Genomic DNA, 25155 nt, shown 5'->3' with positions numbered 1-25155 from the left:
ACTGTTGAAATAAAACTGGCAACGCGTGACAACACAACATAAATTCACCGACAACACAAGATACGACAATTCAAATTAAATTGTTATAAACAGACAAACAAAATGAACAATTTATTGAATATTTATATCAATTGGATATAATTCATCAACTGCTAGATTAACAAAACAAAACCACGTAATTGGGAAAAATAAAATATAACGAAATACTGAATTAAATTATTAATCAAATGCTGAATCGTATTTTAAGTTAACAATATTAGTTGACTGTCATAAAACAAATGAAACAACTAATTAATATCTTCGCCCTCCACGGCCACGGCCACGACCCCCTCGGCCATGATACTCTGGAATCGAAGCCAGACTAGGCAAGTATGTTGATGCTATGTCACTCTGAGAAAGGAATGTAGCTATGGTTGATCCTGTACTTATATGAGGTTCACTTGGATAAACAACTCTCTTTTTGTTTACTCTGGATTCAGGACTCACGCAGGTGCTTATTCCTGAAAAAAAATGATATGCCTAAGATAAGGGCAATTATAAAGTTATTTTTATAATAAAAACTCCACTTAGACTTTTTTTTTATTATATCAACATAGATACTCATATCAAAATATTAAATGGATAAGCATGTACGCCTTACTGTTGAACTACTTAGTATAAAGTAAAATCACAAAAATACAGAACTCCGAGTAAAATTCTAAACGGAAAGTCCCTAATCAAATAGCAAAATCTGACTTGATACAAGCATTACTTAAGAAAATGGTGGAATAAACCTGGTTTTATAGCTAGCGAAACCTCTAACTTATATGTATTAATACTTTTGAAAAAATGTCGTGGGCATATAAAACGTAAACACTAGTATACATGCATATATATCAAAAGAGTTTTGTTAAAATATATTTTTTCACTTATTTGGTCTTTTGGAAAATGTTATTTGTGCTGTATTTAGATCCCTCTACCAAGCAATTTGTTTTGCATGCACACGTATGAAAATTGCGATTTTCGTCCAACGCAATTATAGGTTTGAACTTTTGTTTTAATTTAGATTTGTTTATGTTTTTCGTTTGGGCGTGTATAATATATGCATCTGGGTTTATATAATCCGTTCTATTTAGACTCATTAAAGTTCAAGAGTCTATCTTTAACCGAGGTAAAATTTATGGCCTTCTATATACCGTTTAGATTCCTAATATTACTGTAGAGACATTGATTTTCGAAATCTAGATATTGTGTACAAATGTTTTGCACCTCATGTTTGCGGTATAACATCTTTTCCGCAAATTTATTGTTTTTTATTCGGTTAATTAATTATTAAGATCCATTTTGTTACATCTGTTGATCCGATTATTTGGCAATCGCCATGACAGTCAACAGTGTTTAAGGATATCCATTGGACGGTATGATACTAAACCCCTAGCTGGAAGGATTGTGCCTGATATTCAGATGATGAAGACATAATCTTTCAATCAGTTTAATTCAAGTCTGGAGCTGGCATGTCAGTTAACAGCTAGTAGTCTGTTGTTATTTATGTATTATTGTCATTTTGTTTATTTTCTTTGGTTACATCTTCTGACATCAGACTCGGACATCTCTTGAACTGAATTTTAATGTGCGTATTGTTATGGGTTTACTTTTCTACATTGGCTAGAGGTATAGTGGGAGGGTTGAGATCTCATTAACATGTTTAACCCCGCCGCATTTTTGCACCTGTCCCAAGTCAGGAGCCTCTGGCTTTTGTTAGTCTTGTATTATTTTTATTTTTAGTTTGTTGTGTACAATTTGGAGTTTAGTATGGCTTTCATTATAACTGAACTAGTATATATATTTGTTTAGGGGGCAGCTGAAGGACGTCTCCGGGTGCGGGAATATCTCTCTGAATTGCAGACCTGTTGGTGAACTTTTGCTGTTGTCTGTTCTATGATCGGGTTGTTGTCTCTGTGGCACATTCCCCATTTCCATTCTCAATTTTATTTACCAATAGTATTAGTCAAATGCTTTTTGTTAAACTTTTTCGCCTTTTTATTCTTTTGGAAAATGTTGTGTGTGCAGTTTTTAGACCTCTGTACCAAAGCATTTTTTTTTGCATGCACACGTATAAAAATCGCAGATTTTATCCAACGCAATCATACATTTGAACGTGGTGTTAAATTTGGACTTGTTTATATTTATTTCGTTTGGGCTTGTATTATATTTTCCCTCCGGTTTATATAATCCGGTCATCCTATTTTGACTCTTTGAATTTGAGTCTATCCTAAATTGAGGTAAATTCAATGGCCTTCCAAATATTTTTCGATCCCTAACATCACTGAGAGACATTAGTTGTCGAAATCCGGACAGGGGTTAAAAAAAATCATCACCTCATGTTGTGGTTGTTACCATTTTTGCGGCAATTCAGTTGTTTTCTACTTGGTATTAAATTAATATAGAGATCCATTTTGTTACACCCTGTGATCAATTTATTTGGCAATCGTCAATGGCAGTCAGCAGGTTTAAGAACATCGGCTGTTCTACCTGTTAGTCAAATGCGTGTTGTTAAAATACATTTATTCACTCTTTTGGTCTTTTGGAAAATGTTGTTTGTGCTGTATTTAGACCCCTCTACAACGAAATTTGTTACATGTAAACGTATAAAAATTGCGGTTTTTATCCGACGCAATCATAGGTTTGAACGCTTTTTTTCAATTTAGACTTGTTTATATATATTCTATTTAATAGATACAAAAAATAGGATGAATAAGGAATTAGAACATACCAATACGTCGTCTTTGTGTGCTGTAGTTTTGCTGTCTATTTGCAGTTTGGACAGGTGTATGTCTAATGTAAAGGTTTTCTACTTGTCCCGTCACATCGTCAACTTCTATTGGCCTAGAAGGTCCAACAGGTCTGCTGTTATCGGTACCATCATCGTATACTCTGTCTTGGTCACCATCATGAATAGGTACTGGATCATGTCCAGTGCAATCTGGTGCGTCACAACAATGCTGGTTGGCAGATTTCTTTACACGACGTCTGCCAAACGGTCCTATTCTCGTTGGATAAACTGATCTTTCACATTCGAAGCAAGGTGCACTGGTTTTCTTTTGCCCAGATCCACTACAAAAAATCTTATTAAAGTTTCTCTTTGCTGCTTGAAAGTATGGTGCGTTATTAAGCTTTTCATATCTTGCTGTTTTGCGCATTATATGTAATATCTCTGAGATTACCTTATTTACACAAATGTTTATGTAGTTTAGAAAAAAGTAAAATCACAAAAATACTGAACTCTGAGGAAAATTCAAAACGGAAAGTCCCTAATCAAATGGAAACATCAAATGATTAAACACATCACACGAATGGACAACAACTGTCATATTCCTGACTTGGTACAGGCATTTTCAAATGTATAAATGGTGGATTGAACCTGGTTTTATAGCTAAATCTCTCACTTGTACAAAAAACTGCCTTACAATCACATTTTTCAAATCTTGTAATGTGTATTACGATGTTACCAAAAAGATAGAAAATCAAAAAGAGAGGCGAAGAATACCAAAGAGACATTCAAATTCATAAGTCGAAAATTAACGGACAATGTCATGGCTAAAAAGAAAAAAAGACAAACACACAAACCAATAGTAAACACAGCACAAAATAGAAGACTTAAAACTGATCAACACGAACCCTAACAAAAACTGGGGTAATCTCAGGTACTCTAAATGATAAGCAGATCCTGCTTCACACGTATCAGGTTATTTGACCGTCGATAGTCTTAGGATATCTTCTCGATGGATAGTTACTATACTATATATAAAAATATTAATTTTCGCGAACCATTTAGGTCACGGAAATTCCAAAATATGGCATCAGTAAGGAGAGTTGTGCAAATAATGTGAATACACAGAACCCCCATCCAAATTATCTTTAGCTAAAAGTATTCATCATTTTCTATTTTATATGTACCAGCAACATTCCATTTTTCTATAATTTCGATTGAAATATTCCAAAATCTGAGTTAAAATCGATCGAATGCCCCAAATAAACATTGTCTGATTGGTTGAAGTACTGTGGCGTCAATGATTAGCATAATAAGCCTCGATGTAAAGAATAAGCCTCGATGTAAAGCACACGCTTCACATGAATAAGGAGAGTTTTACAAATAATGTGAATACACAGATCCTCCATCCTATTTATATTTTTCTGGAAATGTTGCAGTGTTCATCATTTCTGTTTTGATTCTGCTCACAACATTCCATTTTTTCTATAATTCCGATTTAAATATGTGGAACCCGCAATAAAAATAGATGGCCTCAATGATCTAATAGCAACGCAAAAAATTCCGTTACCCTGAGTTCTACGATGTTACATTAGACTGGGATCCGGCCTAATCTAGCTGCGCGTCCTAAGGTCAAGATTAGCCAGGATCCCAGTCTAAATTATGTTACATAAACCCAACTTCCGAAGCAAGGTTGTCGGCTCTCCGAACATTCCCGAAGTCCTGCGTTTATTGTTGAGTTTATGAGCTTCAGTCCTTGCTTGGAAGTTGACATAAACCCAAAACCATATCACACAATTACAGAACTTTGCGCTCAAATGTAATTCTTGGGGAAGTATACGGGTAACTTCGTTTACGAAAATTTATACACACTTTATCATTAACATATTACCTGGCTTTTGCATATTCACTATTTTTTATTCTGAACTGTAGTCGAATTCAATTCTATACATTTTTTTTTACATGAAGCAATAGGAGTAAGAATATTTATTTAGCGCCAATTTAACCAGCATCACAACAAAATTATTTACCGGTATTTTTGTGAAATTTCAGTTCTATAGGTTATCAATTAGAGAAATGTTGGCAAGTATTACTTATTTATGTTAAGGTTCTACTGATGTGATTCTCTAGACCTTTTTGACGGTCCGTTTTATCCCTTTTATCTCAATACTATCTCCGATGACAGGAATGTCAACTCGACCTATTCGTGTCGAAAGTGAAAATCCACTCTATTTGATGAAATAATTTCTTCTTCAACGGTTCATGCATTATTTTTGTATTATTTGATAACCAATCACATTCACGTTGCATGTTTGCATGAAAATGGTTATGTACATGTATTAGTGAATTGTACATAAGGGCGATGCAGCATGCGAGGTCAGTACGCGATCACGTGACATTATTATATGTAAACAAACATGCTCCCCGTGTAACACGTGTCTGAATTATCCTTTTAAAGTGTTATGAATCTTTCAATCACTATTTTATGATATTTTTCTTTTTGTTTTTAGGTTTGCATATCAGTAGTCCAAGTGAATTAGAAATAGTTCCGAGTTGTGTGTGTCTGTTATTTTTTAATAGTCTATAGAATTAGAAGGTAAGTCTACATAAGTTATATTTACATGCAACTAAAGTCTAAAAAGATGACTCCACTTTCCCTCTATATTTAAAACCCGCTTACCAATTTAAACAGCATTTGCTCCCCTTGAAAGCTAATTTGCCCCTTCCCCGTCATTTCCCTTTAAATTTGCTCAAAAGTCATACTTATAGTCCATTTACATTAACGGCTGATTTGTGATTTTACCAAATTTTCATATTGAACACATTTGACCATTCAGTATGAGTTCCCATGTTTTTTTGTCTTATATGAAGGAGGTTTTAGGTCATCTTTTTCTAAACACCTTATTGCTATTTGTCTGTCTGGATTGTTAAAACCACAAAATCAGATAGTGATGAATATGCAAGTTTTCAACAATCCCGGAAATTACACTTTAATTATCGCTATTTAGTCCAATCTGGGAAAAACAGTAATACACTGTATGTACAACTTTCTGTTTGGGTCATGCGACTGAAAATAAAGGTTTTTTACTAGAGAGCTGAGGGAGGAAAAACTTTAGAAAGCGATCATCAAGAAACTTTAATAGTTAATAATCCACTATTTTTCGAAATTGAAAATTGAAGTAAAAAATTATTTTGTTTTAAGTATTTACAATAAGTTAAAACGGGTCTCATTAAAAAGTATTGTGCATGGTGAATTGTTTCAACGGCCCCCAGATAGCTTCAACTGGATGAAAAAGTTGTGTAATTTTAGAATTCATCCGGTATGGAATAAATAGCGATTAGGTGTATTGACATCCACGAAAAAATATAGGAAGTAAGATACATGTAACTCCCCTTTAGGTTTTGATAAATATTGGATATGACATTAAGAAGTTATAAAACTGTATTCTTTGAATATGTTTCTAGCGTAACATGCACGCTTAGTACTGCTTTTTATACGTCCGTCAAACACGGGACCTATTATGGTATACAAATGTCAGGTGTCCGTCTGTCTGTCCAGCGTAAACATGTGGCACCGTAACTTGAGAACGACTTATCCAAATTTCATGAAACTTAATATAGTTGTTTCTTATGATGGTCACATGATCTGTATACTTTTTGGTGAAAATAAGATTAAAACTTTTTGAGTTACGGCACATTGTAACTTAAACAGGGGGGTGTTTTTTTCACATGTCACACCGTATCTCAAAAACAATTCTTGATTATGGCTTAAAACTTTAAACACTTCTTAGTTACATTAATCTAAATATCTGTATACTTTTTGGTGATGATTCAAAATTTCATATTTGAGTTATTAAGTATTTATCATGTTTTTTCCAAGTCCGGATCCATAATTAGTTTCAAAAACCGGAAGTGTGCCATTTGGCCACAGACCACAATTAATTTCTCTATCATTTCTTTAGAACATTTTGTATCATTAAAAAAATTGCACCATGCACTTTTGTCAAATTTTTTGTGTGTCTTATGTATAGCACTAGTCCAAAAATATATCCAAAATTCAGAAAGATTGAAGCAATCACTTTTACAAATTTAGCCAATATACATCCATACCCCTATGGACAAGTCAAGAGATGTTCCGAAAACTGTAAATATGACCTTTTTGCACTTGGCCTAATCACTCATTCCATATCAAAATGAGTTTAAATACAACATCCAAAAAATTATTTTACCTCTCATCTTTCATTTCCACCCAATAAAATCTAAGAAATGAGTGGGGAAGGGAAAGAAAAAAAATTAAGGAAAAATACACTCTAATTAAAAGGAACTACATTCGTGAACAACGAAAAGCGGGGTCATTAATTGTGGTCTTGAGCCATTTGCAATGTTTTTGAAGCACCTGCTGTGCAAATTTCTTGGATTTTAATCTATTTGGAATACCTTTTGACATTAATAAAATGTTTTACTGGCTTTCTATGCAAGAGGAAGCAAGAGAGAAAAAATATTATGTCATTTATCAGAAGCCTGTGTCAAAAACAGGGTCGGTTGATAATTATTATTGTTTTTTTTTTTTGAAAGATCCAATAAAAAAGTTAGGGTCGGGGCTAAAAAACAGGGTCGGTCAGGTTACCTGAAACACAGATTTTTTTTCTCGGCCCAAGGAGAGTTGTTAAAATAATGTGAATACACAGAACCCCCATCCAATTACAGTTATTTTTGGAAAACAAATAGTGTGATTTGCCAAATTCAGCTGATTTTTTAATCGTCTTGAAAAAAGTGTACATTTTATGAGGGGGGATAATCCCGAGCTTAAAACCACCCGATCCCGGAGTCCCGATAAAGGTCCTATCCCCCCTCTTTTATTGTCATGTCTAAGAATTACTGTTTAATCTTCATTTGGCAAGAATACTTCAATAAGATACCCCCATACATGTATATGGACAGATCATATGTTATCCTCTGTCATTTGAAATTGTGATGCCAGAATGCATTCCCCCCCCCCCCCCCCCCCTTCTTCATAACCACCATCTTGACCATCTTAAATGAAAAAGTTTAGACAGTAAACTATGCTTGAAACACGTGTGTCACTCAAACGATAGTCTCCCTGATCAATTACTTACATCAAAGTCAAAGGATAATTCAAAGTTTTAAATCGGAGATTTTTCTTGCCCTTTAACATTTATTGTCACAACAACAACTTTCTTTTCTAAACTATCTTTACATGGAGAGGAGACGTCAAAAGAGTTCTTCAAACACATGAGTCGAAAAGTGGTAAATAACTCCTGTATGTGACATTTAGTGGAAGTCATTCAACCATATCATTTTGACAAACAATTCAATCAACACCTTTATTAATTAGTCCTTTGTTGTCGATAGCTGTAAATTGCAATCAGCTGATAATTGATTTTCTGTCAAAATCTTAATGAGGTCAAGGTGAATTCCGAGTATTGTCTGATAAGTTAAAGTCTGAGAAACTCGAAAAAAGTAAATAAACAAGAAGGAGGAAAATAAATCTTTCTATATATTTCTTTCGCCAAATTCTTAAGCAATTTTCATCGCCACAAGTATTATTTTTTCGCAAATTGGGAAAACCCTGTGTGAGGACACCCTATAAAGCTTGTGCTCGTGTTGTGCTAAAACATTTTTAGTATGCTGAAAAATACCAACATTAGAAAAATAAACAAATAATTGATATTGTAAAATATCATTGGTTGAAGAGCCAATGATTTACATACATGTATAAATATATCAACCATAAAATACAACTGAATTAATTTACACCACAACTGTTGGAAAAAACCTTTATGTCTATCATGTATATAACTTATCTCATTCTAGTCCATTCAACTGACAGAATCAGTGTAAATTTCATGAATTCTTTAATATCATTATACATGTATAATCATGGACTATTCTTTTATATAGCAATATCTGTTAGCCATTTAGAGGTCTTTTGCATTTAAAGTTCAGTTTAAGTGGGCTTATTTTGGGAAAAGGAAGTCAATTTCCAGATCATAGTTTACATTTTCTTTATATTTTGCTGTGTCAAGATAACCTCAATATCAAGGACAATATATAGACCCAAAAACCGTTTATCACATTCTACACATGAGATTTTAGCAGGAAAGACTGTGATTGGAGTATTTTTAAAACCATTGCAACTTTTTAATTTGATCTCCTCCACTAATTGAAGTAGAATATTTAATGAAAGTGTGTCCACAATTTAGAATATGTTTACCGGTATATATGTACAGAAATGATGTTGAACCTGTTTTATAAATTGAAAAGGTTACATTTTCCCCCTTATTTCAAAATCTAAGCTTGAACCTCTGCGGTCTTACAAAGTTGCCCCCTGCCGGGAATCTGGTTGTAACATGTACAACAATCAAAGATCAACCCACACTAAACTGAATGTAATTGAAAGACATCTAGAGGTTGATATCAGAGGCAGATTTAGGGGGGGCCTGCTTTTTGAGACAAAATTTGGTTGCTTATATAGGGAATCACTGAATCATGACTTGAGCGAGCCCCCTCTTAGGTCAGTCAGTGGGCCCCCACTTAAAAAAATTTCTGGATCCGCCACTGGATATACAGTATCTAACAGAAGATGAAAAAGGGAACAATATGGTGAATTTTAGAGATTTATATTATTTCATGTACATGCATTTGAAATATATCAGATATATTGTTTGATTTTTTTTAGTTCTAAGTTCCAAGGTGACCTAGCTTCCATTTTAGAAATCGGATTTAAATGCTAGTCTATCAGAGGGATTTTTCCTTTTAATTGGTTGTAGATATGGAATCTTATTTTACCATGAAGTCAGATTTGAAAATGACTTTAGGAATGAAGATGTTGTAAAGACTGAATGTCAGTTTTAGTCTTATATACAAACATGTATGTACTTTATAATTTTAGTCTTGCATGTATATAATTATGTGTACAATACATATATCACTGATTCAGTGGCAATGGTAAATAGACACTGACAAGTCTTAGATCTATAATATTTTATAGTTTTGAATGTTTTGTCCATTGACTAAAACTAGGTGGAGGTTTGTGTGTTCTTATTTCCAACAAAGGTACACTCAACATATATCAATATGTGCATTAAGCAAATTGATAGTTGCTAGATACGGAATGATTATACAACAAGAAAGTTTTAACCTGTGTATATATATACTTAAAATATGTTAAAAAAAATCATGTCTTTTTCAGGACTTCCGAATCCAACCATGTAGTATGGAATGTCGTTGAGATGTGGTTTTGGTCAATGGATGTTAATGAAGGACCAGTAGTACAAAGTATATCACTGGATTTAGCTCTTTGTCTAAGTGTATTATTAAAGTACTTTGCTTTGAGCTCAGTTCATTGTTATGCAATTCATTCTTTGTGAAATAAAGATTTGACAGAAGACTCTCATGTACAAGGATTTGTCAAAGTAGTACCACCTCTATTTACAATGTAAGTATTAGGGAGATAAAAGCATTCTATTTTGATTTGAACCAAACATATTATATAAAAAAAGAACAAATTTACCCAAGAATGCTACTCCCACTACTAGCAATATGATGCTAGGTTGTTTTAATACATCTGTAGACTTTACTGCCTACTTATGACTCAGTCCTGAGTGTAAATGGTCCTTCAACTATGTGGGGAAAAAATTATAAGGCCTATCTAGGCTTATCAATTTTGAAACTATATTTCATTGTACATATTTGAAATTTTTATACAACCACAGAAATTTTTGCAGTTGAAATACATGTAGGTATCCTGTCGTCGTCTTCCCAAGACGGATGGTTTCCAGATAATAACTTCAGTATAAGTAAAAAGGAAGCCATTAAATTATAACATAATATTTATAATCATAAAAGGAAGCTTGGGATTGTTTTGGGGCGGTTATATATATATAGTCCCTAAGGTTTATGAATAAGGGTTCCAAAGGTGCCCAAAACAAGCATTAATCTTGTGTCAGTACAAAAAGTTGTGTATAAGTATTTCAATTGTTTTGAAACTGTACCATAATATTTAATACCATAAGTAGAAGTTTGGGGTCTATTTTGTGGGTTATGGGGCAAACAGTCGAGGAATTGAGGGCCAAAAACAAACATTTTTATACGACCGCAAATTTTGAAAAAATTTTCGTCGTATATTGCTATCACGTTGGCGTCGTCGTCGTCCGGCGTCCGAATACTTTTAGTTTTTCCACTCTAACTTTAGTAAAAGTGAATGGAAATCTATGAAATTTTAACACAAGGTTTATGACCACAAAAGGAAGGTTGGTATTTATTTTGGGAGTTTTGGTCCCAACATTTTAGGAATTAGGGGCCAAAAAGGGCCCAAATAAGCATTTTCTTGGTTTTCGCACTATAACTTTAGTTTAAGTTAATAGAAATCTATGAAATTTTGACACAAGGTTTATGACCACAAAAGAACGGTTGGGATTGATTTTGGGAGTTTAGGTCCCAACAGTTTAGGAATTAGGGGCCAAAAAGGGACCCAAATAAGCATTTTTCTTGGTTTTCGCACCATAACGTTAGTATAAGTAAATAGAAATCTATGAAATTTAAACACAAGGTTTATGACCATAAAAGAAAGGTTGGGTTTGATTTTGGGAGTTTTGGTCCCAACATAATAAGGGGCCCAAAGGGTCCAAAATTAAACTTTTGTTTGATTTCATCAAAATTGAATAATTGGGGTTCTTTGATATGCTGAATCTAACTGTCATGACTGTGTATGTAGATTCTTAACTTTTGGTCCCGTTTTCAAATTGGTCTACATTAAGGTCCAAAGGGTCCAAAATTAAACTTAGTTTGATTTTGACAAAAAATGAATCAGTTAGGTTCTTTGATATGCTGAATCTAAAAATGTACTTAGATTCTTGATTATTGGCCCAGTTTTCAAGTTGGTCCAAATCGGGGTCCAAAATTAAACTTTGTTTGATTTCATCAAAAATTGAATAAATGGGGTTCTTTGATATACCAAATCTAACTGTGTATGTAGATTCTTCATTTTTGGTCCTGTTTTCAAATTGGTCTACACTAAAGTCCAAAGGGTCCAAAATTAAACTTTAGTCTGATTTTAACAAAAATTGAAATCTTGAAGTTCTTTGATATGCTGAATCCAAAAATGTACTTAGATTTTTTATTATGGGCCCAGTTTTCAAGTTGGTCCAAATCAGGATCTAAAATTATTATATTAAGTATTGTGCAATAGCAAGTCTTTTCAATTGCACAGTATTGCGCAATGGCAAGAAATATCTAATTGCACAATATTGTGAAATATCAAATTTTTTTTTAATTAGAGTTATCTTTCTTTGTCCAGAATAGTAAGCAAGAAATATCTAATTGCAAAATATTGTGCAATAGCAAGATTTTTTTTTAATTGGAGTTATCTTTCTTTGTCCAGAATCAACTTAAATCTTTGTTATATACAATATACAATGTATATTCACTTTTTACTACCAACTGATAAATTAAAATAATCTTTACCATTCAGTGATAACAAGCAGTTTTTTTACATCTTAATATTTTATGATGTATTTAAATGAGTAGTTATTGTTACAAACTCCATTAGAAATTTTAATTGAGATTAGTTTTGGAATAAGGGAAAGGGGGATGTGATTAAAAAAATTGGGTTCAATTTTTCTCATTTGAAATTTCATAAATAAAAAAGAAAATTTCTTCAAACATTTTTTTTGAGAGGATTAATATTCAACAGCATAGTGAATTGCTCTAAGAGAAACAAAAATTTTAAGTTCATTAGAACACATTCATTCTGTGTCAGAAACCTATGCTGTGTCAACTATTTAATCACAATCCAAATTTAGAGCTGAATCCAGCTTGAATGTTGTGTCCATACTTGCCCTAACCGTTCAGGGTTCAACCTCTGCGGTCGTATAAAGCTACGCCCTGCAGAGCATCTGGTTGTAGATTCAAGGCAATAAATTGGAGTTATCTTTCTTTGTCCAGAATGGTTGTTGAATTAATATTACCTAAAACCATTGCTTTATGAAATCTTCTTTGAAAATTGGAGTTATCTGTCTCTGTCCAGAAAAGTAGTTGAATCGACTTAAAATAATGCTATGTATACAATATACAATGCAAAATTCACTTTACTACCAACTGATAAATTTAAGCAGTCTTTAATAGCCATTCAGTGATTACAAGCACTTTGATTATCATTCTAGGGTTATCCCCTTTCACAAATGGAAAAATTTCTCAAGTTTGTCTCAACTAAATTTAGTGAAATGTGTATACAAATGCTTATTACCGGTACCTCTAAACTTGGTTTAAGTTCAATTTTTAGCAGCTTCACTTTTACAGTTCTTGATTTATGTACCTTTATAACGTTATATGCTAGCGGAGGCATCATCACCATGACTGTATGACATTTACACTTTAATACTTTATGATGTATTAAAATGAGTAGTTGAATAATTACTGTTGCAAACTCCATTAAAAATTTGATTTGACATCATTTTTATACAACCGCAAAAATTGAAAACTTTTTGGTTGTACATTGGTATCACGTTGGCATCATCGTCTTCATCCAAAGACATTCGGTTTTCGCACTCTAACTTCAGTAAAAGTAAAATGGAAATATATGAAATTTAGACACAAGATTTATGACCATAAAAGGAAGGGTGGGATTGATTTGGGGTATTTTGGTCTCAACAGTTTTGGAATAAGGGGCCAAATTAGCATTGTTCTTGGTTTTTGCTCTATAACTTAAGTTGGTTAACAGAAATCTATGATATTTTAACATAAGGTCTATGGCCACATAAGGAGGGTTGGGATAGATTTTGGTAATTTTAGTTCCAACAGTGTAGGATTTAGGGGCCAAAAAACAGGCCCCAAATAAGCATTTTTCTTGGTTTTTGAACAATAACTTTAGTATAAGTTAATTGAAATCTATAAAGGTTTATGACCACAAAAGGTAGGTTTGGATTAATTTTGGTCCCAAGGAATAAGGGGCCAAAATTAAACTTTGTTTGATTTCATCAAAAAAATGAAATACGATATTGTGCTTCTTTGATATGCCAAATCTAACCATGTCCAAATTCTTAATTTGGTCTAATTGGTCTACATTAAAGTCCAAAGGGTCCAAAATTAAAATAAGCTTGATTTTAATAAAAATTGAATTCTTGGGGTTCTTTGATATGGTGAGTCTTAACATGTACTTAGATTTTTGATTATGGGCCCAGTTTTCATGTTGGTCCAAATCGGGGTCAAAAATTATTATACTAACTGAGTATTGTGCAATAGCAAGAAATTTTCAATTGCGCAGTATTCTGCAATAGCAAGAAATCTTCAATTGCACAGTATTGTTCAATACCAAGAAATTTTCAATTGCACAGTATTGCACAATAGCAAGAAATCTCCAATTGCACAGTATTGTGCAATAGCAAGAAATTTTTAATTGCACAGTATTGCACAATAGCAAGAAATATTCAATTGCACAGGATTGTCCCTTTTTCAAATTGGTTTACATTAAGATCCAAAGGGTCAAAAATTGAACTTTGTTTCATTTCAACAAAAATTGAATTCTTAGGATTCAAATGCATTGATCTCAGGAATTTCTTCACTGTCGTTCCCTCAATAACTGCATTAAACAGTTTCTAATCATTATTCATTCGAAACCATTTTATTATACCAATGTCTCACACACAACATAATATAGTATACTGTTGTCTATTAGTCCATCATCCACACTTCAGACAATAACTAGAAAACACTTCCCCCTACTTTCAAGAAAATTTGTTGAAATGTTTATATCTATTGACATAAGCTCCACATCGATTTTATAAATTTTAGAATTTTCATTATCATGTTATGAAGAGAGATTTTATCCTTAAAAAAGAGAGAATTTTCCAATTTTGAACAATAACACAAAAATGCATCCATCACCTTTAATTAAACTTTGGTGAATTGTTTACACCATTGACCTAAGGTCCCTTTTGATTGTAATAAATTTCAGATTATACATTTCTGTGTTATGAATTTTTATATATGCTAAAAAAAAGAAGGGATTTTATAGTTTTTGGACACCTTTAAGTGCAGGAGTTTCTGGCTACATTGAAAACCCATTGGAGGCCTTCAGCTGTTGTCTACTCTATGGTTGGGTTGTTGTCACTTTGACACTTTCCTCATTTCCCATCTCAATTATTCACATAAACACTTCCACATCATTTATAAAACTTGGGTGAATTGTCTATGTCTGTTGACTTCAGCTACATTCCAAAATTTAAAACAAGATTAACAACTACAGGTCCCCAAATAGCCTTCAACAATGACAAAAGCTCATACAGCACAGTCAGCTATAAAAGACCTTAAAATGACAAATATAAAACAACTGAAATGAGAAAACAAATAGACTAATAATTGTACAAAACTAAATAGTTCAACCTTTAAGCAAGCTTAAAAGGAATCAAGACATATCATGCGCTTACAGTGCAGCTATTTATTAACAAACTCCATATTCAAACACTCAAACAACTAATTCACAGAGAGGGGTGGAAGTTGAAGCCCCCCCTTTTTTTTATCAGTCAATGCATTTGAATGAAGACATGTACACATCAACTCAATTTGTTAATACACATTTCCAGTCTAGCTTTCAATACATTTGTAACGACCTTTAACCCCACTGACAATTTGCGTCTGTGTCCATACTTGTTAGATAGTGTAAAATAATCAATAATTAAATACTGATACATTATAACGATTCCATGTATTGGGTCAAATCGGTAAACATGAAATTCACGGCTAAAGTCCCTTTAAAACAACATCCCAGTTTGTTTCTATTTAATACGTCTGTTTTGTTGGTGTTTGAACTTTTTTTTAGTTTAATTTGTTAGTTTGTCTGAATTTTTAAGTTAATTTTGTTTAATGTCTATATATATAAGAAGATGTGGTGTGAGTGCCAATGAGACAACTCTCCATTCAAATAACGATTTATAAAAGTAAACTATTATAGGTCAATGTACGGCCTTCAACACGGAGCCTTGGCTCACAACGAACAATAAGCTTTAAAGGGCCCCAAAATTACTAGTGTAAAACCATTCAAACGGGAAAACCAACGGTCTAATTTACACAATTTTGATTACTGGATCTATTGTCCGCTTAACTTATTATGTCTGATTGAGTTGTTTCCCCAATTTTGTCAACATAACATAACTATAAATGACTGTCATACAAGTGGGAGGTTTAGTTAGCTTAAAAACAGGTTTAACCCACCAATTTCTTCGGAAATGTCTGTATTGACTTTGGAATATTTCGATCAGTTGTTTTATACTAACTTGTTTCGCTGATTGTCAATTTGATTTTGCGAGTTTTTATGGAATGCCTCTTTTTTTAATTTACCTTAGAGTTCAGTATATTTGTTGCACTCATTTATACGACTGTTTGTGCGTTGTTTCCGTAACAATCCTGAATAAATTGGTACTAATTCAATGTTTGTTTGAACCAATCATGCTGTTGAAAAGATACCGAAATAGACTGTTTATGTGTTTATGTATCCCGAATGGATTTCTTTTACTTCAATGTATATAAAGATTAATGTAGAATAGATGCCATAATGGGCTGATAATGTGTTTACGTGTCCTAAAAAAACTGTTCTTAATTCAATGTTTGTTCGGACCAATGGAGAATAGATGCCGGTATAGGCTGTTTATATGTTACCTATCCAAAAAGTCATTGCCGGATTTAAATCAGAATTAAGTCTATTAGGTAAAATTATCAAAAAGCTGAAAAGGCTGTATGAATAAAAAAAGGCAACAATAGTATACCGCTGTTCGAAATTCATAAATCTATAGAGAAAAAAACAAACGTACTATAAAGAAACATGTGCAATAATATTTCAAGCATATAAATGGAGGATACATTATCTTCATCTAATCTGACACCAAATTTCATTGACAGCTACTCATTTTACTGAGAGGGCCCCCTCTTTACTGTTATAACCGTAGCGTAGAAATGTAAATACTTTGATTGTTTAAAATCAAGTCTTATATAAAAAAAAATCATAAATGTAGCTAGGTGTCCAAATTCTCGTATCACTTAATTAGTTATCCCTTGCTTCTTATGCTTGCTTGCTTATAAATAAACTCATCATAGATAGCAGGATTGATTATTTATATTTACGCCAGACGCGCGTTTCGTCTACAAAAAAGTAAATTCACAAAAATACTGAACTCAGAGGAAAATCAAATTGGAAAGCCCCTAATCATGGCAAAATTCAAATGACAAAACACATCAAAAACGAAGACAACAACTGTCATATTCCTGACTTGGTACAGGCATTTTTAAATGTAGAAAATGGTGGATTAAACCTGGTTCTAAAGCGCTTAACCGCTCACTTTGTATGACAGTCTCATCAAATTCCGTTATATTTACAGTGATGCGTGAACCAAACGACATAAACAATAAAATAGTCAAAAATATCAGTACAGCAGTCATCATCGTGTTACAATTTGAAAAGAAACAATTGCTTCGCGTGTCTGACGTCAGAAAATTTTATACGTCACATTTTTTTTGTCGTTCAATGTTTATACAAACAATTTCACATGCGCAATGTTAGCATACAGACTTATCAGTGACGCGCGAATCAAAAAATGTTAACAAGGCCAAACAAAGTACGAAGTTGAAGATCATTGAGGACCAAAAATTCCTAAAAGTGTTGCCAAATACAGCTAAGGTAATCTATTCCTGAGGTAGAAAAGCCTTAGTATTTCAAAAATTCAAAGTTTGATTCCAGTTGGTAACAAAACTTTGGTATCTTGAGGACAGTTGTCTCATTGGCAATCATACCACATCTTCTTTTTTATAATTGATTTATAAGTATGAACATATTAATGATAACTCAAGTCAACAAAGAAGTGCTGACTACTGGGCTGGTGATACCAGCAGGGAATTAAAACTCCACCAGCAGCGGCCGGCATCGACCCAGTGGTTGTAAATAAACTCATCATAGATACCAGGATTGAAATTTTATATTTACGCCAGACGCGCGTTTCGTCTACGAAAGACTCATCAGTGACACTTTAATGAGATACGCTCTCTGTTGACTTCAGTTCATTGGTCGTTTCGTATTCAAATAGGTCACAGCTTATCTAGACTTGAAAGATTTAGCAACTACTGAATACCATATTTTGACCTCTAAATGATTTTGTAGAATAAGGTTTTGTCTTTTGACATCTACTTCTTTTTTCATACGATTAAGTTGATTACAAAAAAAAAGTTTTATTTATTCTTACCTAAACTCATTGCCGCATTCGCAATGATAAGTTGCCAATCCCCATTCGAATTCACGTGGAACTGGATCATATTTCTTTTTACATTTTCTGCATTCTGATACCTGTAATTTGATCAAAGATCTTATACAACGTTCATTTTTTCAAGAGTCTGAAACGCTCACCTTGTGTCCATTAACTCAATCATTTTTTTCATTATATAAATTCAGGGTTAATAAGAGGCTCCCATGAGCCTGAATCGCTCACCTTGCAAAGATGTTTCAATTCAATTTTCTCAATCATGTTTTTGTTTGTTTCAGAGAAAATTATTTTTGATCAGATAAACATATTTGATATGAATTCAAGGCAAATAAGACAAGTATCTTTTTAAGTATCATTATTACAAAAGATATTTACGTAAGCATTTAGAACATTTTTTAGTACACTATGATGGTTTCGCTCCCTTATCATGATGACGTCACACACTGTAATCTAATTGGTATTTTACATCACGGAGCAATGATGTGTAAATGTTTCAATTTAACCATCATTCTATCTGTTACACTATAGATCCGTGCCTACACGTAGTTGATAGTAGTACTTTATTCTATCCCAACCTAATCATGTCAAGATATGATATGATACTGATAGTCAAATCAAACATAAATAATGATAAATATTACCTCAAATATACATAACCATAAAATGTGTTGGCGAATGAAGTTTAATGTTACTAAGTTACACCTACCTCTTTTGACATGGGCACCTTTCTCCACCAGGCATGATCACAAGATTCACAAGCAAACTGTCTTGTCTCTTTCTTGATGCCATTCTTCAGAAGATCGATGATAGTCGGGTCTGTTTTGATAGCATTTATTGAATCCTAAAAACCATAGTTATATATCTTTTATGTCAAACATTTAAAAACTTCATCATTATGGATTGAACGAATTGTATAAGGAAGAGACGAACCAATATAACACAGCAAAAGCTAAACTAAAGAAACAAAGATTTGTAAACTCAGGTCGTCGTTTTGATAAATGACCTCTAACTTTTCTATGTATATAGCTGATCGTAGGCGAGGCAATGTTAAACTAATGATAAAGTTTGTACATGTGCAGCTTTTTCTCTTTACAGTAGTAGAAGTAAACATATAGATGTAATGTCGATTCAAGGATATTCTTATCGAAAGAACCAATGGGAAAGCATCTAAACATATGTAACAGGCGGAAACCCAGTTGAAATAGAACAAAAGAATCGAAGCTCTTTGTTAGAGAAGGCGACAAATGCTTACTGTATTGTTTACTATATTAACAAAAATGTTAAATGTTAAAAGAAACAAATAAAACGACAACTTTCTTCTAAATTACGAAGTGTTTTATTTTAAAAACACCATTTGCATAAGTTTTCAATTCATCTATAACATAGTAATGCAGGACAATTAGATACCAAGTCGACGACATGAGTATCTATCATTCAAGTAAGATGTAGAAAATGTATAACCTCCGATTTTTTTTTTAATTTACCACGGAAGCGGAGAACAATCTATTAGTTGAGTAATTTTCGTGTCTGCCCTTCCATTATGTGACTCAAGAAAAAATTCCAAACGCTATTAATCAAAAGAATAAATCAATAATAAACTTTGTAAATATACAAATTAAAGCACAACGTGACTCTGTCACATGGACTTATATGTTGACATTATCAACCTTTTTCTTGTTTCCTGAGGAATTCGTATGGTATCATTCTCATGGTCGATAGTGTTAAAACGTCTTGAGTTTTGTGACGTTTCTCTTTTTGTAGTCTATAGTTTCTAAATCGACTTATTAGTTTCGAATGTCCTTTTTATATCTTCTATCTCTCTTTATATAGAGTTTCACGTAACATATATTAAGTACTGAGTCATTCTCGGAAATATTTTGATTAAAGCAATTCTGATGTAGAAAACTCCAGAATTGCACTTCGAACGCATCAAATTATTAACATATTATTTTTATTTTCCATCACTGGGTTAGTAATTTTAAAAAGCCTGGTATTTTTGATGAGTTTTAACAACCACTTTGTCGTAATAAGTGCTTGCAGACGTTTCGTATCATCAACCCAGTAGTCAGGATTTTTTTTTAAATGAAATATATTTGATAATTTTATTTTATTTACAAAACGTTTAATAATTCACAACACTACCCTTAGTCGTATTTGGCACTTATTCTGATCCTTTGGTTTGTAATGATTTTCAATTTTGTGTTTAATTTGGTCTTCTTTCTGTTTTGATTCCAGTAACAATTATTTGTTTAACGTCATCTGTTTATCCAATTATTAGTTTAACGTCATCTGTTTAACAATTAATAATTTAATTTAGGATGTAACGCGTCTTCTGATTGGCTGACGTTATTTTGTTATCAGCCCATAGACACAATTTAGTCATGTGACCGTGACGTCATCAACGTTTTTTCATGGTTTTCTACGGTTTAAAATGGAATTTAGAATTAAATTATAAGAAATGACTGTAATATTTTTTCTGTCTATTCGAAATAACATAAAAAATGTGGTGCACACTGTTAAACAACCCGCTATGCGCATTATTCAGTGTGCACCAAATTTTTTATGTTATTTCTTCATAGACCGAAAAAATATTACAGTCATTCCTTAATTAGTTTAACGTCATCTGTTTATCCAATTGTTAGTTTAACGTCATCTGTTTATCCAATTATTAGCCTACCAGCTTTAATAACTAGTGACATGTTTCTGTGGTCTGACATATTTAGATATCAGGATAGTCTTTTAATCTGTAAATGCAAAGCAGTAGATGCTTTACAAGTATTTGCACATGGTATTGCTCTATTTGGGGTTCATGTGTTTTCTTTGCTATATTAATTTGTCTTTTTAATTGATTATGATATTTATACATCAGTAAACTACACTAACTGTTGATTAATTTATTTAACTTTCTATTGAAACAAAGTAAATTAATCGTTATGTTTAAACGGCAACAATTTGCTTTCACATCAATCATGTTGAAAATGTTTGAACTTATAAATATTTATTCTTTGCATACAAAAATTCATGAATAGTATAATGACTGATTACTTTTATCAACTTGATTTTATAGACAAAACCCCCATAGAAAATATGCATCTTAAATTTTGTAAATCTACTCTAGGGATAAGAAAAAATGCATCCAATTTAGGAGCAAGAGTTGAATTAGGAAGATTGCCTATAGAATGTTTTATTAAAACACAAACCCTTTTATATTTAGCTAGACTATATAATAATAATATTAATCCATTGTTAAAGGAAGCTTTTTCTCTAGCACAGTCTCTAGATTTGACAGGAACTTACTCATGGTATACATATGCTAAAAATATTGTTAAAGAGACTAACGTTGACCTTAATATTCTTTCTACTTGTAAGGACATGAAAGATGTAAATAAAATAAAAAACGATATAAAGTTAAAAATGAAAAATAGATATGAAGATTTAATTCAAAATAAATTTCAAAACATCGATGATAAAAGTAAATTGTTTCTCTATAAAAAACTTAAAAAAGATTACAAACTAGAATATTATCTAAATACATCTAATTTTCAGATAAGGAGATTAATCACTAAATTTAGAATAAGTGATCACTCCCTCTTGATTGAAAAGGGGAGATATTTTAAAATCCCAAGAGAGGAACGTCTTTGCCATAAATGTAAAATACTAGAGGATGAGAAACATTTTTTACTATATTGTGAGTATAATAAAACTCTAAGAAATGACTTTTTTCATCACATATGTACAGAAAATAATAACTTTAATAATTTAAATGAAGAAGAAAAAATTCATTATTTACTAAATCCATCATCGCCTTTACAAACAAATAAGTTAGGATCCTTCTTGAAAAAGTCATTAGAACTGAGGGCAGGGGACTCTTAACAACTTGTTTGTTGTTATAAATTTTAATGCTGTTGATATTTTGTATGTTTAATATGTATGTATATATGTTTATTGTGTTTATTGTATTAATATATGTTGGTCACAAACTGTAAAGTTTATATGACAATAAAATATTTGATTTGATTTGATTTGATTATCAATATATCCGATGTTTTACATATAAACATACGACTTGATGGTTGATGTTAAGGTGGTATGGGAGTCTAAAATAAGAATGATAGAATTTGTTAATACTTTGCCAAACCATAGTATCTATTGATATATGGTCAAAATTATAATAAAAATGATAGGTCACCGCGCATTTTCTCAAGCTACAGGTTGACACATTTTGTATGGACTATACAGGAAAAAACACCATTTTGTGATTGGAAACTAAACAAAATGATAGTATTGTAAAATAAAGTAGCAAAAGATAGCTTTCAGACAGTGCTTTGAGAATATCAAAAGAAAAGATAGAGTCACCGTACGCTTTTTTTCCGGCTAAACCACAATATAGTAAAATTTCATGTAGATTCACTGTTTTAGAGTTACCTCCCCTTAAAATGCCAATTTAAAAAATTAAAAACAAACAAAAATAACCAAAAATAACCTACACTTGTAAAAATATTAATATTAATATCTTTTCAAAAATTATATTCTTATAAATTGGTTCTTTTAAATGAAAATTCACATTCTTGCATCAAATTTGCAAACTTGATAGAAAATCTGGACCTCAGGTTCTCTGTTTTTACAATCCAAGATGGCGAAAGACACCCATACCACCTTAATTCATTTCTATAATATAACTAGAAAAGTGTTTGTCATACCTCTGATTGTCCTATAATTTCCCTTATTTCAGATGATTCACCTTTAAATATACATATATTACAATTATAAAAATGTACTAAATAGATGTTCAATTTTCAATATTTAAATTTTCAAATTGTTTCCCTTATTTTTATACATGCATAAATCAATCTAATTAATATGAAAAAAAAAATATAATCAAATTATTGTATTCATATCGTCAATTTTATTTTTCTTGAATTTGAAAGTATAACATGTTGTATATTTAAGTTCGCGAAATTGACTTTGGGAGCACAATTTCAGGCAAATGAAGACTATCAATTTTTCTGTCATCTATATACCGGTATTCGTTAATGAACTTAAACTTGCACTGAAAACACGTTTGTAGTTGATTTCGTTAGTATGACGAAAATCAAACAGCTTTTGTCGCCATTCTATGACTTTCAAAGATATATTGTTGTATGTTAATCTATTTGAAATTTAGATAACAACCTCTGTAACATAATCAAATGTACTTTGTATCAAAACATTTACATTCTCGATATTAATCAAATGTAGTTAATACAATATTTGTATACCTCCAGATTTTTGGGTTTTTCTCTATATTAATAAAATTTAGTTAATACAGTATTTGTATGCCCCAGATATTTAGGTTTTTAGATACCACTTACTTTCACTAACGAACTTTAGACCTCTTTCAATATCCCAGTTCACATGATCAAAAATTTGTCTTGCTTCTTCATCGTTAAAGCGACCATGGTACAAAAATTTCAGCTGTCTGACCATTCGCTAAATGAACAATGAAAAAAACACTGATGATAATATTATAAATCTAAATGAACTGACAAAAATTGTCATTGACTGCTACATATAAGACACATCGAACATATGTGTGCAAGCAGAAGCCTGCATGAATGATGGTGTTTACTACAAGAAGCATGTCTACTAGATAAAAATAATAAAGAAAAACTGAACTCAACGAAAAATTCAAAACGGCAATTTCCTTATCAAATGACAAAATCAAAAGCTCAAACCCATCAAACGGACGAAAAACAACTGTCATATCCCTGACTTGGTACAGGCATTTCGTTATGGAGAACATTGTGGATTAAACCTAGTTTGAAAGCTATCTAATCCTCTCACTTGCATGACAGTCGCATAAAATAACAATATAAGTGGTAGCATAAAAAGTAAAATAACAAAAATACTGAGTTCCGAGGAAAATTCAATACGAAAAGTCGCTAATCAAATGGCAAAATCAAATGATAAAACACATCAAACGAATAGACAGCAACTGTCATATTTCTGACTTGGTAGAGGCATTCTCAAATGTAGAAAATGGTGGATGTCACTGTCCTTACTATGCATGTGACGTAACATTTTATTGTGTTTTTATTAACAACTGTCATATCCCTGACTTGGTACAGGCATTTCGTTATGGAGAACATTGTGGATTAAACCTAGTTTGAAAGCTATCTAATCCTCTCACTTGCATGACAGTCGCATAAAATAACAATATAAGTGGTAGCATAAAAAGTAAAATAACAAAAATACTGAGCTCCGAGGAAAATTCAAAACGAAAAGTCGCTAATCAAATGGCAAAATCAAATGATAAAACACATCAAACGAATAGACAGCAACTGTCATATTTCTGACTTGGTAGAGGCATTCTCAAATGTAGAAAATGGTGGATGTCACTGTCCTTACTATGCATGTGACGTAACATTTTATTGTGTTTTTATTAGATATTTGATAATTAGTTATTTCATTGGTCATTAGAATATATTATTTTTTTCTAACTTGAGTAGCCTTTGCCCTGATCAACGAAAACTTGGAAAGAAGGTATTTCCTACTCAGCTAATTTGATTTTTATCACAACATTTCAGGTTTCTCAACAACAAAAAAATCCACAAAAAAGACATAATCATTTTTCAGCAAATCAAACTTTTTTTAAATCAGGTACATTGAATAAGACAACCACTATAGACTAGACGTAGTAAGATTAACGCTCAAGTTAGTCCAAATCGTAGGAAGGGAAGGCGTCCCAGAAAAAAAACCAGCCTTGCCAGCCGTCATAATTATTTGGACCAACTTAAATTTTTTCTGGGACGCCTTCCTAAGACGTCGTAGACGTCCCAGGAAAAAAAATAAAATAATCGTCATAATTATTTGGACTACGCTCAAGTATGCAGTGTTGGTCATTTAAAGCGCACACCGTGACACTTCTCTTAAGAAAGTAATGTAGTTACATCTAACCTCAGCATCTAACATACCAATAACCATTTAATAATTGTCTTTTTAAAATAAGAACTTTACTTAACTTTGCACATACCTCTTTTTCATGTTGATCGACTTCCTCATTATCAGCCATATTATTTTGTGATCACGTTATCGTTTTTTCTGGAAATACAAAACAGAAAGTAGAATTGGTTTTTTTTAAATTCATGGGTTTCCCCCTTA

General features: G+C 32.2%; 1 protein-coding gene across 1 annotated transcript; it reads right to left on the bottom strand.

The window, feature by feature from the left end:
* Positions 1-206: 206 nt before the first annotated feature.
* LOC139519283 (shiftless antiviral inhibitor of ribosomal frameshifting protein-like) lies at positions 207-25117 on the bottom strand. Its single transcript, XM_071311249.1, has 7 exons — positions 25028-25117; positions 23367-23484; positions 22716-22756; positions 18722-18856; positions 17998-18098; positions 2753-3093; positions 207-500 (listed from the first exon to the last, which is right to left on the bottom strand). The coding sequence occupies exons 1-7, from the start codon at positions 25064-25066 to the stop codon at positions 292-294; spliced, it is 984 nt and encodes a 327-aa protein (XP_071167350.1). The 5' UTR covers positions 25067-25117; the 3' UTR covers positions 207-291.
* Between the last annotated feature and the right edge of the window lie 38 nt (positions 25118-25155).

The sequence above is a fragment of the Mytilus edulis genome, chromosome 4, assembly GCF_963676685.1.
Source record: "Mytilus edulis chromosome 4, xbMytEdul2.2, whole genome shotgun sequence".
NCBI lineage: Eukaryota > Metazoa > Mollusca > Bivalvia > Mytilida > Mytilidae > Mytilus > Mytilus edulis.
This window is presented reverse-complemented; position numbering and strand designations above follow the sequence as displayed.